The 17360-nt window shown below is 46.5% G+C and overlaps 1 protein-coding gene across 1 annotated transcript; it reads left to right on the forward strand.

Annotated features, from left to right (window-relative positions):
- The first annotated feature begins 2131 nt into the window (after nt 1-2131).
- LOC119647232 lies at nt 2132-14132 on the forward strand. Its single transcript, XM_038048087.1, has 2 exons — nt 2132-2563; nt 14112-14132. The coding sequence occupies exons 1-2, from the start codon at nt 2132-2134 to the stop codon at nt 14130-14132; spliced, it is 453 nt and encodes a 150-aa protein (XP_037904015.1).
- Nucleotides 14133-17360: the final 3228 nt, after the last annotated feature.

Below are 17360 nucleotides of genomic sequence, written 5' to 3' on the forward strand. Positions count from 1 at the left end.
TTTCGTTGCCGGGTTCGTCGATTTAAAATCCATCCTGTCCGAGGCTCCTTCCGTGGCTTCGTAACATCAGTTTTCCGTCTAGGGTTGTCTGCCTTATCCAACCCCCAACCTGGAAGACGAGTTGGTACATTTCCTCTCGTTTTTAGGTGCGATTTTATTCATAAGTACAAGGTCAAGGGCACCCCATGGCATCTGTTAACGTCTGCCTTTTCACCCACATGACCATTAAGCTCGCCGGCAATGATAATATAGTCGTCAGCAGGCACGTGATAAGTATTTTCATCGACAGCCCTGCCCGGCAGATGCTCTCAATGTACTCCTGCATCTCCTCCCCCTAGACCTCCAAATCAAATATGTTGCAGCGTGCAGTGCCGTCAGACTACGTGAGTCTGGATGCTGGGCAGCGAAGTCCTTCGGCCACAGCAACATCCTAGATGAAATACCTCGAAAAATCTGGGCATCCCCCACGGACTATGTCACACGCAAGCTGAACTTCACGAGAAACTTTGCTGTGGACCTTCCAACCAGGGCAAAGTGGAAGACCGGCGCGTGTTGCAAGACTATGACACGGTATTCTTTACGGACGGATCAAAGATGGCCTATGGAGTCGGCGCGGGGGTTTTCTCGAATACACTCGGTGTATCCAAGTCGTATGGTCTCCCAGGTTTCGCTAGTGTATTCCAGGCGGAAGTACTGGCGATATTGGAAGTATGTCGATAGCTGGAGCGTGATTCGAGCCCCAAGCGTAACATAGCCATTCTGACCGACAGTCAAGCAGCCATCAAGGCCTTGTACTCAACGACGACATCTTCCCGGCTGGTGGAGCAGTGCAAAGACGCGCTCAACCATCTGGGCGGCACGCTCAAAGTCACTCTCCTCTGGGTTCCCGGGCATAGGAACATAGAGGGGAATGAGCGGGCTGACGGATTGGCCAGGCAAGGCTCTGCTCTTGGCAGTCCCTCGGCGAATACAGTCGGTGTTCCGCTGGCGGCTGTCGGGGGCCGAGTCTACTCGTACTACCTAGCAGCCGCAGGTTTAAGATAGTGAAGGCCTACAAGCTGTGCCAAGTCAAGGAGAATTTGGCCCGCTTATAACATAGCCCGATCACGAGAGCTCCTGTGCCAGACGCGTGCACATGCATTCAAGATTACGGTGGTCTGATAGGGGACCATGCCGCTAGGCTCGGCTTACTCTACAACTCGCATTGCCGAAGCTGCGGAGAAGGAAGGGAAACCCTCATGCACTTTCTCTGCGATTGCCCAGCTCTGGCTCGAATCAGGCTGCGGACACTGGGTAAACCATTCTTTGGGGACCTCAGCGAGATTTCTAGCTGCAGGGTAGGAGAGCTGCTTCCCTTCGTGAATGCTACGGGCAGGCTCTGAAGATCCGAGCCGGCTGGACTCTGCTTCCCTGTTTTCATAACAACAGTCACGGTCTTAGGAGTTTGTGGCATCAAATCGGCGCACCATAGCGCTAATTTGGCCCCTCGGAGCGGCCACTGATACCTACCTACCTACCCATTTTCATCGAGAAGTTGCCGGAAGGCATCTTTCTCGGTGTCAGGTCGACCTGTCTGTGGTGCGTACGCGGTGAAGAAGTGAATAGAGCGATCAACTGATATAATGGTGAGCTTCATCAGCCGATCATCAAATCGTTCGACTTCTTTAATGGCATCACGGAAACCCTCTGAGGTGGCCAACATCATATTGAGTGTGTGAATTACCAAAATAGAGAAGTTTATTGCAATTTTTTATCGCGTCCGCATTCTAATTCCCAGCTTTTGACACCAGACTATCGGATTTCTTGCAAAGCGCAGATATCCATGCACCTTTTCTCAGTTCAGTCTCAAGCGTCCGAGACGATCGGACGTGTGCTCACGAAAGTGCCGAGTGAAAAATCCAAAGTGCGGAGTGAAAAACAAAACAAAACACAATCGCGACCGTAGTGTTTTCGATCAAACATTCAGCGGCGAGGCGCTATGTCAAAGCGCCCGGTTGAGGACAGGTCACTGTCGCCCCAGGGGATGGATCCTGAGCCCAAGAGGATTCACCCCCTTGGGGACAGCGAAAGCGAGGCTCCATCAAGTCCCGAAGCCAGTCGGGAACCCGCCCGAGAAGATAGCGAGTCGGACATGGCTCGCGAAACGTCAGACGACGATCAACACGATGTCGCCGCCCTGCGGAGACAGGTCCAAGAACTGAGAACCTCCCTGAAGGAGATGACAAGCCGGTACGACCGGCTCTCTGCGCTGTTCAGCTCTTCATTAGTGGAATCTACCATCGCCCTCAACAAGTCATCTCAGCAGCCCAACACAGCAACTACATCAATTCATGAGAACCAAGAAGAACGGTCGATGGCAGAAATGGAAATTTCCACACCGAAGCCACAACAAAAAATAGCCTCAGCAATAGCATCTACACCCTCACCCGATCTAACGACAACAACAATGAATGTCACCGAACATCCAGCCCGACAGCTACAACAACCAACCACACACACCCCGATAACAACCACCACAACCACGCAGCAAGCCGCTCAACCAGCCAAATCCACCCCACCAAGGGTAAGTCAGGAAAAATTCCCGCCGCTAATTATCCGCGCTGACCCCACAACCACTAAAGATATCACTAACAAAATTCTGTCCACAATCCCCAACAATATATCCCTTAAAAAAACATCAATACGCTCAACCCACGTCCTCGCCACCTCCCAGGCAGATTACGATTCTGCAAAAAACATACTTAAAGAAGGAAACCACCCCTTCTTCACGTATACTCCGTCACACCTCAAACCAATCAACCTAGTCCTCCGAGGACTAGATTTTACATACTCTCCCGATGAAATCCTCAAGGAGCTACACCGCCTCGGCATCTCCGAAGCCATCAGCGTTCGTCAATACGAGACTAGCTCCTCCCGACGAAACGCGAAACCCCTCCACCTCTTCCTTGTAACGTTTTCCCTCAAATTCCAGCAGGCCACTCTCACGAAAGCCAGGGCGATGTTTCACTGCATCGTGAAGTTCGAAGCCGGCCAGCTACACGAAATCACCCAATGCCGGAACTGCCAGCGCATTGGGCATGCAGCGTCAAATTGCAATCTGGCTTACCGTTGCGTTAAATGCAACACCCCTCACGGGCCACGACAATGCCCAAAGAAGCAGGAAGAAAATCCATCCTGCATCAACTGCGGAGCCAACACTCATCCGGCTAGTTATCGCAACTGCCCGATGTTCGTGCAAGCCCGCGCCCGCCAAACACAACAATCACCCCCCACAAAGCATAACCCTGCTCCACCAACCAAACCCGATCCCCAACCAAAACCCGTTCAGGTCCCCGCCCCGTACAACCCTACGCCCCCACCACTCTCTTACGCTGCGATGGCCAGGAACGCCTCGCGCCCGGTCCCCACCTTTGACCTCGGCTCCGAGATCCACTCCCTCTTCAACACCTCCACCACCCAACTAGCCTCCCAACTCACCTCATTCCTCCCCACATACAACTCCCTTTCCTCGCCGATGGAGAAGAGACTCGCTCTCCTCTCCTTCCTCTGCCAAGTGTCCCCCAGTAATGTCCACTAAAGTGGTATTACTGAACGTAAATTCGGTGGTCAGTCGGCAAAAACGTCACGATCTAACTAATTTCTTGTCCGTCCACAAACCTAACCTACTCCTCCTCACTGAATCCAAACTGCACCCAAGGCATAAGCTGCACATCCCCAACTACACCACCTTCCGCTCCGACCGTGTTGACCGCCCAGGCGGAGGCACAGCCATACTAGTGGCAAATCCCCTAGACGCTCAACGGGTCTACATCCCAAACACTATTGCCCCATCCATGGAGCTAACCATTGTCTCCATCGCCACACCTTCCTCCATCACATTCCTAGGTAGCCTCTACTGCCCCGACCAAACCCTCAATCCCGCTGACATCTCCAACCTTACACAACATCTCAAAGCCCTCCCAGTCAGCCGAAACAAGCGTTTCTCCCTTGTACTAGGGGGCGACCTAAATGCCAAACATAACACCTGGTATAACACCACTATAAATGCCAATGGCAATAGGTTAGCCAACTGGTACTCACAACACTCCCACCCTCTACAGCTCACCCTCCTCCCCACCAACCAACCCACCTACCACAGGCAAAATACCCACTCCTTCATCGACCTCTTCCTGGTAAGCAACCACCTTCTCGTACACCCCAGCACGCCTACCTCCCCCCAAGACCTCCCAACCATCCCCGGCTTGAGCGACCATGACGGAGTGGTTCTCCACTTCAATATCACCGACCGCCTCCCCAAATCCCAGCCTAAATTCCTTCCCAACTACGCTGCCACTAACTGGCAACGCCTCAACTACAACCTAGCCGACAAACTCTCCACCATCCGCCTCCCGTCCAATCCGTCTCCTACCGAAATCGATTCAGCCGTGGAAAAGCTCACGGAATCCACACAGAAGGCTTGCGACGAAACCATCCCTCTCAGACCACTAAACTACCAGGGCCTAATCACCCTGCCACCACACATCCTAGACCTCATCAAACAAAAATCAACCCTACGACGCCAACTCCACAGGCACAGGTACGCTCCTCAATTTAACTTCCTCAAGTCACAAATCCACTCCCTCACACAACGCATCCAATCCCAGATCCAGACGCTATACGCTGATCACTACGCGGTAAAGCATGCGAACATCTCGCTTAATTAGCAAACATGCAATAAACTCCGGGGTACCTGCCCCCGACTAGCCAAACCCCGCTCAGCCAGCGTCCTCCCACACAACACCTCACCCAAAGCCCACGCCGACCTGATTGCTAACAGCTTTCTAGCCGCCCACCACACCACCCAACATTTGTCCGACCCACCCACAGAAACAGCGGTGCGCCAACACATACACAACATCACTACCACGCCAGCCATCCACACCGAATTCCCGATCCCACCATCCGAACCTACAACACCCTACTGCTTACCAATACAAGCCGTCACACCCCAAACAGTTGAATCCATTATCCTCTCTCGAAACAATAAAAAATCTACGGGACCCGACCACATCCCCATCATCATCCTCAAAAAATGCGCCAAAACCCTAAGCCCCTTTCTCGCCCAACTCTTCAATCAATGCCTCCTCTCTGCACACTTTCCCACCCCATGGAAACGAGCCCACATCGTCCCAATCCTAAAAAAGGACCAGCCTTCAGCTTCCCCGGGCAGCTACCGCCCCATCTCCCTCCTCAACGTGACATCGAAAATGTTCGAACACGTCATCCACGATATCATGCTCCAACACATCACCGACCACGCCATTATCCCCCCCTTCCAGTTTGCCAACAGGCGCGGCCACGGCACCTCACATGCCCTCCTAGTCCTCAAAACCGACATCCTATCCCAACTAAACAACAACATCCCCACCACAGCTTGCCTCCTCGATATCCAGAAAGCCTTCGACGCGGTCTGGCACGACGGCCTCACCTACAAACTCTCCCACACTTTCAAATTCCACCCACAATTATGCAAACTCATCCTTAACTACCTGTCTGATCGCCAATCCTTAGTCCGTACCCACGATACCCTGTCCGACCCTTACAGTCCTCCCGCAGGCATCCCCCAAGGTTCAGTTCTGTCAGCAACCCTCTTCTCCCTATACACCGCCGATATCCCACTCCAGCACCCTACCAACTCCCCCCAAGCAGTCAAAACCATCCAATACGCTGACGATTTGATCCTTTACACCTCTTCCCGGAGAATAAAATCCGCCCAAAACCGCATCAATACCTCAATCCAAACCCTCAACAAATTCCTCCAATCCTGGAAACTCCTACTCAACCCCTGCAAATGCGAAGCCATCGTCTTCCGCGGTAGAGCCACCTTTACCCGCAAGATGCTGGCCGACACCCGCAACCTCACTATCAAGATCGGACCTTCTACCATTCCCTCCGTCAAATCCACTAAATACCTGGGAATAACCCTCAATACCCGCCTATCACCCATACCCCAGGTAAATTCCATCATTTCAAAGACCCTAACAGGACTAAAAACCCTATGGCCCATCCTTAAGAAAGACTCCGCCATCCTCCCCAAAGTCAAACTCTACTGCTATAAGCAGCTAATCCGTCCCTTAATTACATATGGATTCGTCGCATGGTGTGACGTCTCCTCAGCTCAAATGGAGCGCCTTCGGGTACGCGAAAGGAGGTTCTTCCGCCTCTCCCTTTCCCAGTCCAATATCCACTCCAACCAAGCTGTCTACGACGAGGTAAAGTGCTCCCGCATAGACCAGATCCTCCTTACCTCACTAACCAAATTCCTCATCAAATGTCAAGCCCATGAAAACAACCTCATCCAGTTTTACTCCCACATACGCAGCCATAACACTAACCCCACATACCGCCACCATCCCCTCCCTTCAGACCTCCTAACCCTTTCCTCCAAAACAGCAGTTATCGCGGCGGGAAGATGATCATATTCAACCGCCCATACGATCGACATCGCCCTGGCCTCGTCTACTCCACCGCCCAATAACACCACCTTCCCCTATATGTATCCTTCCTCCATCCATTCATGCAACACAATTATCCAACGAACAAACAACAACATAAGAGGGGTTTTTCCTGACTTTCCCCTCTATAGCATTAGCCATAGGATAAATTAATACCACCGTAAATTAAGTCTAGTATTAAGCAAAATGTTAATTTCTAGGTAAAGTTAAGCTGTTAGAGATAAGTCTAGTATTAATTTTAGTCATAAACTACCTGTAACAAAATCAAACAAAATAAATTGAATGTGTTAAGAAAAAAAAAAATGCACCTTTTCTGAAAGGCTCCTGCGAGTTGCTCCGTCTTTCCAGTTAAGGTAGCAACATTTAGGGTGCAGATACGTGTTTGTTTTGTTCGTTTTGTTTGGGCTAATGTGCTTGCGTCCTGACGCCATCCATGCGTGAAGAACCCATTTCTCGACAGAACTGGGGCTCGTCGCACCGCGTCGACTGAGGTGGACGCCATAGCATTTCTCCGAGGCTTGTGACTAAATTCCATTATCATGTTTGGAACGACATTGTACGTTGCACGTAATATATTCATATATTATGTAAGAATATCCACTTTCGTTTGATATTGAGATTCAAAGCCTTGAATTTGCAAAGAAGCGACAAATTTGACCTGTTGTAACTTTGTTAATAATAGCGCAATTTCTACCAAACTTGGTAGGATCATGATCCATAATGTATTCTACATTGCTCCAGGAATGAACTTAAGTGCACGACAATTAGTCTCGCCCAGTGATGTCTGTTTTGAGATTCAAAGTTAAATATTGGTGTTATAAAAGGATTGTCATATTCAGATTTAGTTCAGTATCAGTTCGCTGAGAGATTTAGAAGGAAAGAGAGTGAAACCCCTAATTTTGTGCGAAAAAAATTTCAGGAAGGAAAAAGTTAAACGTTGAGGCAAAAGGCCCGTATTCTGGTTTTGCAGCAACGGGGTGGTAGTAATAAGGAAATAGGGAGAAAAATTAACTGTTCTCATGCAAGTATTAAACATTTTTTTAAAAAGTATGCCTGCGACGGAAACAACGGAACGGGAAGAAGCAGGCGATTACTCCCCGGGCCAGGCGGTCATTAGAGCGAGCATCCTTATGAGATAGATTTGTGACTGCTCCTCAATTACTTACTGAATTGCTGGAAGGGAAAAATGTGTCAGTTAGTGTGAGAACGGTGCAGCGACGGTTGAATAAATTAGGACTCAGAGCTCGAAGACCAACAAAAAAACCGATTGGACCGAAGGCTATGTTCGAAAAAAGGCTGAGTGGGACATTGGAATGATGTGACTGGACCGTGGACGATTGAAGACGAGTTCTGTTCTCTGATGAGTCGAAATTCAATTTGCTGGGATCTAACAGTCCGTCCCCAGTGCAAAGAAGAAAAAGAGATAGATTTGACCCCCAATGTGTTCTACGAACTGCTCGCCATTCTCCCTCAGTAATGATGTGGGGATGCATAACATTCAAAGAAGTTGGTAGTTCTTCGTTTCTAAGCAGTGCTGTTAATCCAGAAAAGTACAAAAAAGTAGTTGAAGATTGCGTTGTTCAGACAAGAGAACTGCATGAGCACTTTGATGAAGTAATGTTTCAGCACGATTCGGCTTCGTGTTATAGAGCTTGTACTGTAAGTAAAGGAGATTTTCCCCGTGTCAAATTTTTTATCTGTTTTATCCTCAATGCGGTTCTTATCCACGGCTAACATCTTGGAAAGAGGAGGTTGGCATATGCTGTCATGGCCAGGAAACAGTCTAAATTTGAACCCCATAGAGAACTATGGCGTTCATAAAGCGAAAGAGAAAAGATATGGTTTAATAATCCGTGCCTGCACAAGGTACGGAAGTGATTAGGGCGGAAACCGGACATACGAAATACTAAAGACCGAAAATAAAAAAAAAACGAAAATTAATTTCTTCTAATTCGACATACAGAGATACCTTCATTTATCTACTTTCATTAAAAAAAACTCGTTTGACAAATTGTTTATGTGTATGTTTATTTTCGACGTTTTTTGTAGTCTGATATTAACACATTACCTTTTCCTTCAAAATTCAACTTTCCTTTCTACCATATTCTTTGAACAGGACTTCTGCTGATGTAAATAGTAAGAACTTCACATTCAATCACATGGAGCACAATTTTATTCTCTAGCTTCATGATAAATCCGAAAAACCCCTTTTGAACTTGGATTTTCTTTCACGTTCGCAGTGCAAATATTTTTTCGCCGGGCACCGTGTTATTATTAACTTTATTTGAGCAGATATCGGTATGTAGGGTATATCGGAGCCTAGTCACCATATAGTTGCATCCACTTGTTTTCTTTCTGATTTTTCGGTTAGGTAGTTTCTGAGAAAGGTTCCGTGAAAGAAATAATCACTTTCGACCCCCCGCACTCCCCATCTTTCTCACATATGTAAAAACTAAGACCGGCTTCTGAAAGTACTAAACGGGGCCTTTCATATGACCCCACATGATTACATTTGGTAAAAGAAATTACGTCCCCCATTTCATGTATGAGGACCCCCTTAAATTCGATGTAAAAGGCGTGAGTGTTCACAGTTCCCACTTTTCCACAAAATTTGGTGTCAATCGCTATAAGCGTTTCCGACAGAAATGCGTGTGAAAGACAGACAGACAGATTGGCGGACTGTGCGGAGTTGCCAGATCTCTCATTAGGCGCGTCCCTTTGTGCGGATAAGGGAATGCTCGGCGGATGCGTAGGAATATACACATGTACGTATTTGTAGGTGTGAGTGCGGGACGCCATGACGGCCGCCAGCGCAAATTGCGCTCCAGTTAGCGGAACCACGCAGCCGGATTGCGTCGCCAAAAGGGAGGCACCCTAACCGCGACTGCCTTCGGTCAGGGAAAAGCGGAGAAAAAGAAAAGAAAAGGGAAGGGACAGAACATCGGAGCGTACAACCGGCTGCGGCCCCAACGAGTTTGCGTTCGTCGACGCAATAAACTCCGTACCCATTCAGGAAACGATCTGGCAGAGACCGGAGGTAGCAAATGTCAAAAAACTAAAAAAACTCCCGCCGATCGTAGCAAAAAATAACTACAAAACAACAAAAATGAAAACAAGTCGGGAACCCGGAAGCTCGACGCTTAAAGTATGTTGCTGCAGTAGTAGCACAATTTTGATCAAACTTGGGGACAACATTCTTCGTACCATAATCTATATTACTGCAATTTTTATAAATTTCGGGTAAACTTAAGGGAGATTCTAGTCAATTTCCCCAAAAATGCTGTAATATACTATTCCTAACTTAATTTGAGCAGATATCACGATTTTTCTCAGATTTGTCCATCACTTTCGACCCCTTCCACTCCGCGTCTTTCCAGCAAACGTCAAAACTAAGACCTTGAAAAGTACTAATCAAGACCTTTCATTTGGTATACAACACGGTTATATTTGGTGAAAAAACAATTTTACACCCCCTTTTGCATGTATGAGGCCCTTCCCTTAGTTTCAATGAAAGATGTCATTCACTGCATGTCTGGGCGTTCACAATTCCCCCCCTCCCCCTCCACAACAGATTTCGTATAAATCGGTATTGCGGTTTCTGAGAAAGTGTGTCACAGACAGACAGACCTTGAACCGATTTTGAATAAGGTTTTGTTTTGCAAACAAAACCTTAAAAATGACAATAAAAGTTGAAACGAAATGAAAAAATGAAAATGAAATGAAAAAATGAAAATGTAAGAAAAAATGAAAATCAAGTTCCTTGCTTCGGCTTGGCACAAACTGCATCCAGTGGTCCTTGACGAATGCAATCCACAAAGTGTAATTGATTGGCTGACTCGGTGCGTCCTCTTAGTATTTCCCTTATCCGCTGAAATTTCATTTATCCAACCGATTCACTGATAAAGGCTTGGATAATTGTTCCTGGGCTGCTTTCCCGTTGCACTATAGTAACGGCTTTTCGGCGCGTGTAAATTACGAATATAAATTAAGACCATTCTTTGGGATTATGTTATAATCCTTAACACAATTCCTCTGCCGGGGTCACCACTGTTGGGATTGGTTTTTCTTTTATATACAAATTAAACCCCGTTCTTTAATTTTTATGTTTATTTTTGACTTCCTTCTGCCACGACTGCCTCTGCGAGAGTCTTTCCACTTCATGTCATTCTGACATCTCTGGCCTCGATCAGGTCGTCAGCTGTTCCCACGGCCGTTCAATGTGATTGCAATTAGGTTCGCGCTTCCGATGTACCGCCACACATGGTTATGACGAGGCCGACTTCTACAAGTAGCAAGGAATTTTGCAAGTAACCTATGCCCAAGTTGGTGAAGGATGCTCTTTATTCCAAAGTCATGTGATGTGTGAAGCTATGATAGTACTGAAATCGAGGAAGAATAAAAGACTGGCGCTGAATGTATTCGCTATCCCTTCATTGACATACACATTCGAAGTGTTACCGTAGATGAAGACCGATATGGAAAATGTCCTACAGTACAGAAGTCCGAATGAATCACCCACAAATTCTGCCATGGAGAGTATGAACCAGACTCATGCAATTTTATTTCCCATAATATTACCAGCCAGAGGAATTTTATTTTACCTTAATCCTTTAATCCTCGAACCCTCACTCAGTCTAGTTTAAACCACGAACGAGTGCACAGTTCTGCAAATGTGCTCTATGTTGCGGAGGAATTTTGTCACTAAGCTACTATCGGGGGAGCTTGTCCTTCTCCATGCGGATCTTCCGCAACCAAATGCGAGTGACCGCTTTCCTGGGAATCTCGTCATAAGGGATGACATTGAGCTTTACGACCTCCCAGGTGGCGCTGATTTTACCACCAACCAAAGTCGCCATAACTTTTTACGTAGGCAGGGTTATTTCTTTATACGTAAATCCCTAATTATCTCTCAAGGAAACTAACTTTTGCCAGTGTGAAATATGTTCATGAAAAAAAATAATTATTAGATAAACAGAAAATGTTCAATAAGCTAGAATCTGGTACCATGCTTTAACTCTATATACGTTTGCATAATATTAGCTGTTCCAAATCGATACTTCTTAAGCTGGGTGAACCGGAACCAGTTTCTAATCTTAGCACCAATCACAAAAACGCAAAGTAATTTATTTGCTTTACTTGCGTAATTATATTTTATTACATTTAATATGGACGCATACGTATCTGATTATTTACTTTTCTGCGAACCTCAAGCACCTCCAATCAATGCCTGAATCAGTCTGGTCTGGCTGTTTTCCATGTCCATTCTATTATGCTTCAGATCTAGTTTTCCTGATCTTGTTCTCTTAAGTAATATTTCTGGTTCATAGCGAGCGTAGGGGCGGAGAATATTAATGGACTCGGTATTGTTTATAATTTTACAAAAGTCTATTGTTACGTAGTAGTCAGAGAAAAAGGTTGAGTCGATTAATTTGGATTCCTTGCGGCACGAGGGGTTTAAATGCGGACTTTTGCAACAACCACTTATGGTAATAATGGCTCAAGAAGAGGGTCGAGAAAATGAAATATGATTATGCTGCGATCAGAAGTACTAATTGTTGTAGTTCAAGATCAACTATCAGAATAATTAATCGTGGCGCCTTTGAGCTTATCAAGTATCCGTTTATGCATGCGGAGGGGCTTAAAATGATTCTGTGCAACTATGCAAACATTATGCTCAATTATGAACATTATTTGTTGTGAGTGCTCTGTCTTATGTTTGTGGTCATTCGCCCATCAGTATTTATCTAGAATGGAATATCTTAAAGTAGCAAATGAGGAATAAAAAAAACAAAATTTGCAGAACCTTTGAATGTTCCGACTCTGCGCTCAATATACACAATTAGATAGGTTTTTTATTTTTTTTGTATTGCAAGACTGCCTCAATGTCAACCCTTATTGCTATCTAATGGTAATGTAGATCTTGTAATGATCTTAATTGGGTAAGATGATCAGAGCGATCATCCTAAGTGGCCGACAAAGACCTAGAGGGCAGAGCCATCCTAGAAACCACACAAAGATTGAAACTGCATCAAGGTGCTCGGTCGACACCTTCTTGCACGCCTCTGCGCTAGCCAGGCTCGGGAATGTGGGTGGGTCCTTTGAGCTCTTTGATCCCTCACGTGTTTTTAATACAAAATCAATGTGTCTATACCGATCCGTGGGTCCGCACCGGATTACAAAATGGACAATGCTAAGGAATTCGCGACGGCCTAACGAATAACGACCAGAACGCGAGCTAAAATTGAAAAATAAAAAAAAACGGCTCGACCGCGCGCGTGGAGTTGTAAGTCTCCGGACCCGCCCCGCCGCCGCGATCAAGGGGGGGGGGGAGATCCACGGCGGATCCAGACCCGGTTATTGCCTCTTCTGCCTTAGATCTTGAATGAGGCGCGGCCCCTGAGGTTCCCACCCCTCCTTGACATCCTCAGGTCATTTTGTCTTTTCGAGGATGTCCCTGCACAGGTTTTGCAGGAACAAGGAGGAAGAAAGAGGGAGGAAGTCCTCAAATCACTCAAAAGTTATTCAGAATTCATACTGTAATCTTATTCACCAAAACAATCAAATATATAAAAATAATCATAAAAAATCCCGATCGGACTGCAAAAACACACTACCGAATCCGGCTAGATAAACGGTTTGTCGCGGGCAAACCTCCCCGAAAATTTTACATCAATTGCAGCCGCCTCTTCGCCTTTCTTCCGCTGTTTTCTGTTGTAAAAATTTATTTCCACCAATGTTATAATTTTCTATCGTCAATAATAATTTAAACCACGACACGGCTAGTTTTCGAAGTAGTCCCGGAGGTTTGTTTTGTTTGGAACAGAGACGACAAAGGGTTCGCGCTGTTTACGTCCTTTTATTTTTCAATTTCCCTGATTCAATTGTCTTTCTTATTTATTTGATTTTCTGCTTCTCCGCTAGACATTCGAGAAACTTTTCAATCCAAAAACTCAACCAGCACCCTTTCTCAGGCTCCCGCTGTCTTTCACTTCACTTAATTCCTTCCTCGTCACGATTCCCCTGCAATTTTTCCTCTGTCAACCCACCCGCCAAAAATCAAAAAACTCCTCGAGCCCTCGACTTCTCGCACGGCTTCACTTGCCGCTACGTTGCCTTGAACTCTGTTCAGTTCATGTTGCGGCGACATGCACATGCGCCTGCGGATGCGGCACATCATTCGCCTCTGCCATGATTAATTCGCCCGAATGCATTCAATAATGGGCAATTGCACTTTATGAAATGCATTATTTGAGCAAATTAATTCAGAAAGAGGCGAATGAGATTCCGCTCCCGTCGCGAAGCCGCGGTCACTACAATCTCCTTCTCATCTTCTGGTTCGTACCAAGCTGATTAATTGCAATATTATTGCTGAAATAATGACCTCATTTGAAATCACAAACTCCAATGAATTAGAAGAGTTACGTCCTTCGTCGTTTTAGCCATCCAATGCGTCCGTTGAACAGCCTTCGGAGCCGTCCAAAAACGAACTATTCGCCGCCTTTGACGGTGTCCCTAGGGGTCTCAGAACCGTCTGCAATGCATCATCTGTACAACTGAAATTTGGCTGAAACCTAAAATATAATACTTTTAATTAAAATATTTTAAAATTATTCATAGCTTAAATTTACGAACTTATGAAATAAACGGAAGTAGCTGATTTTTCATATTCCCTGAATGAAGTCGAATTTAAAAATTCCTGTTAAATTGAAAATTAACAATCGAGATATTTCGGCGATCAAAGGCAACTTAATAATCATATTCCATTATTTTTTACAATCTAAATTAATGGTCAAGGCCTACTACGCCACGGAGAACACCGGTGGGGGCATCTGTCAGTCGTCAGTAACCCTGCTGCGCCATATCACTCCGCCCCCAGATGAAACCTAGGGGTTTTAGCGACTGAACCTGGAACTGCTTTTCCCATCATTCGCCGAAGCGAACGCGACGTTGATGCAGCAATCCAGAGACTGTGAGATCCGATCTCTTGTCGAAGAGCGGGTCACTTGGGAGCCTTGGATTCTACCCGTATACCAGCTCCGCGTGGCTGGCAGCAAATTTCTCTCGGCGGGTTGTTCGGTGGCCAAGAAGGACGAGAGGCAAGACTTGAGTCCAGAACGGATCGTCGCGTGCCATAATGGCGGACTTCAGCGTCCGGTGCCAACGCTCTAGCATCCCATTGGAATGCGAATGGTATGCAGTAGTCCGCTGGGGTTTGAATCCCAAGAGTTTGCCTAACTCCGAAAAAAGGGTGGACTCAAATTGTATTCCCTGGTCAATGATAATCACTGCAGGGACACCAAAGCGAGGGATCCACTCGCATATACAGCTCAGATATTGAAGCTATTGCGGGATGCTTTGTGTTGGTTTGTTGTTGGCATACGTAAGAGGATTATGGTCCATGAACACTGTGAACGGCCTGCCTTCTAGGAAGAAACATAGTATTTATTGCTCAAGTACGCAGCGAGCAGTTTTCGATTGTGGGTGCTGTAGTTCCGTTGAGCGGGCTTTAACTGTTTAGAGAAAAAGCTCAACGGCTGCCAGACTTGATTCGCCTTTCGGTAGATAACAGCACCTACTGCAATGTCCAAAGCATCAACAAAAGCGGCTAGGGGTGCATCTTGTAGAAGAAAGAATGTAGCATCAGCCAGTTGTTGTAGGGATTTGTCAAACGCGCGGACGGCCTCTTCAAACCACACAATCTCTCGTGTGTCTTTTGTTTTGGGGCCAGACAAGTACTCGTTCAAAACGGACTAATGTTGTACAGCCTCGGGCAGGAAACGACGATAGAAATTTAGCATGACCAAGAACCTCCACAAATCCTTCTTTTGGACGCGGGAAGCTTGCGCCTTGTCTAGGTCTGGTTGTATTCCGTCAGGGGAAGTGAAGTGGCCGGGGAATCCCACCCACAGGTGGGAAACCTGCATTTATCAATGTTTAGGATTAAACCGGCCTCAAGGAGACGTTGAAAAATGCTCTCGAGGTGGGCTAAATGCACAGACTCTGAGGAAAAACCGACTGAAGCATCATCCAAATACACGAAACAAAAGTCGAAGTTTAGCAGGATCCAGTGAATTAACCTTTGGAAAGTTTGCGCCGCATTGCACAACCCGAAGGTCATCTGCATGAATTCGAAGAGTCCAAAGGGTGTGCATATTACGGTATTTGGAATGTCTTATGGAGGCTATAGGGATTTGGTGATACGCCTTGGTTAAATCCAAGGTCAAAAAGATGCGGCAGTTTGCGAGATGATGTGCAAAGTCATGGGTGAGCGGAATGGGTTATCGGTCAGAACAGTCTGTGTGTTTATCCTTCTATAATCCCCACGGGGGCGCCATTTTCCGTTTGGCTTAGGGACCATGTGGAGTGGGGAAGACTAATAGGTGCCTGAAGGTCTGCAGATACCCTGTTGGATAAGTTGTTCAAATTCTTTCCGTGCAATAGCCAGCTTCTGGGGTGGTAGAGGACGCACCTTTGAGAAGATGGGGGAACCAGTGGTGTTAATGTGGTGCTGCACATTGCGCTTCACTGGTTTAGAGAGACTACATTTGGTAGTAATCTGGCTGGTGTGCCGGAACACGAGAGTCAGTAATGTCCTCAAAAAGTACGGAAAGATTATTGTTGGGGTGAGATGAGATTCTGCCTGACGAATTAAGGTTGGTTGTGGAGTCTATAAGGGAACTGTTCTGTAAGTCGACTAGCAACCCTTAGTGACACAAGAAGTCTGCACCTAAAATGGGGAAGCTGACATCCGCCAGGATGAATCGCCACGGGGACGTCCTACGTAAGCCAAGACTCACGTCCACTTGCCTGTAACCGCAGGTATTAATGTGCGAGGAATTTGCCGCCGTAAGTTCCAAATGTTGTGGGAATAGTCGGTGGTGCCGGGTTACGGGAAGAACCGAAGCCTCTGCACCAGTATCAACAAGATAACTGCTCCTACTGAGAGAATCATAAATTGTTAGGCGGCGTGGCGCTGCGTTCTGGGTGGCCGTCGCCAGGACTCCCCACGGACCTAGTTTTTTGAGGTGGGCGTGAATTAACATGGGGGCGTACATCTGGTAGCTTTTTGGGCGAACTTACGATGGTACCAACAAATGCTTGGGTCCGTACACTGTCCTGACGACCTGCTACCCGATCGCCCTTTTCAGGCTTAGCTTAGCTGACTCACTTACCGACAGGCGTTTAATTAGCTCCGTTTTGAGCACATTGTAAGAGGCCGTTTTTACAATGTCTGCCACAAGGAGAATGGTCTCCTCATCCAGGCCTACAATGGCGTAGTTAAATTTGGTCACGTCTGCTGTGATTCCGGACATCTGGAATTGCGCCTCCACATGGTCGAACCACAGCTCGGGGTTCTTTCGCAAAAAGGAGGGACGCGCACAGCAAGGGGGTTCGAAATTTGGAAAACCCAGTTTACCCCGCTTGGAGTCATACTCTTGTCAGTAGATGTGTTGCGTGTTCTCAGCATTCTCGTTGTCACTGCTTTTACGTTAGCCTTGAGCCCAGCAATTTTCCTTTTTTAATTGTAGGTCACCTCTTTAGGAATTGCCGGGTTAGTTACATAGCCGAAGTTGAATGAACGCCGTATATGTGATATGTTTATTTAAATCCAAAGTTGATCCTGCTTCTCATTGTGGTGTTCACGAAGTGAGAGCTGTGAGTAGACTGACTCTTTTAGACACTGTTCTACTTAACCCTGTAGCAATTAGCTAACTTTTAGGGAGTAGGTGACTTCGGTAGAAAAGAATGGCAATTAAAAGTTCTAATTGCAGACAAGTGTGTGGAAGCTGTTGAAATCGCCCATTAGTGTATTAATTACTCCTAGAAACGATCCAACCGAAAAATTTAAAACAATGACAGTGGTCC

Source organism: Hermetia illucens, chromosome 1 (assembly GCF_905115235.1).
Source record: "Hermetia illucens chromosome 1, iHerIll2.2.curated.20191125, whole genome shotgun sequence".
Classification (NCBI taxonomy): Eukaryota; Metazoa; Arthropoda; class Insecta; order Diptera; family Stratiomyidae; genus Hermetia; species Hermetia illucens.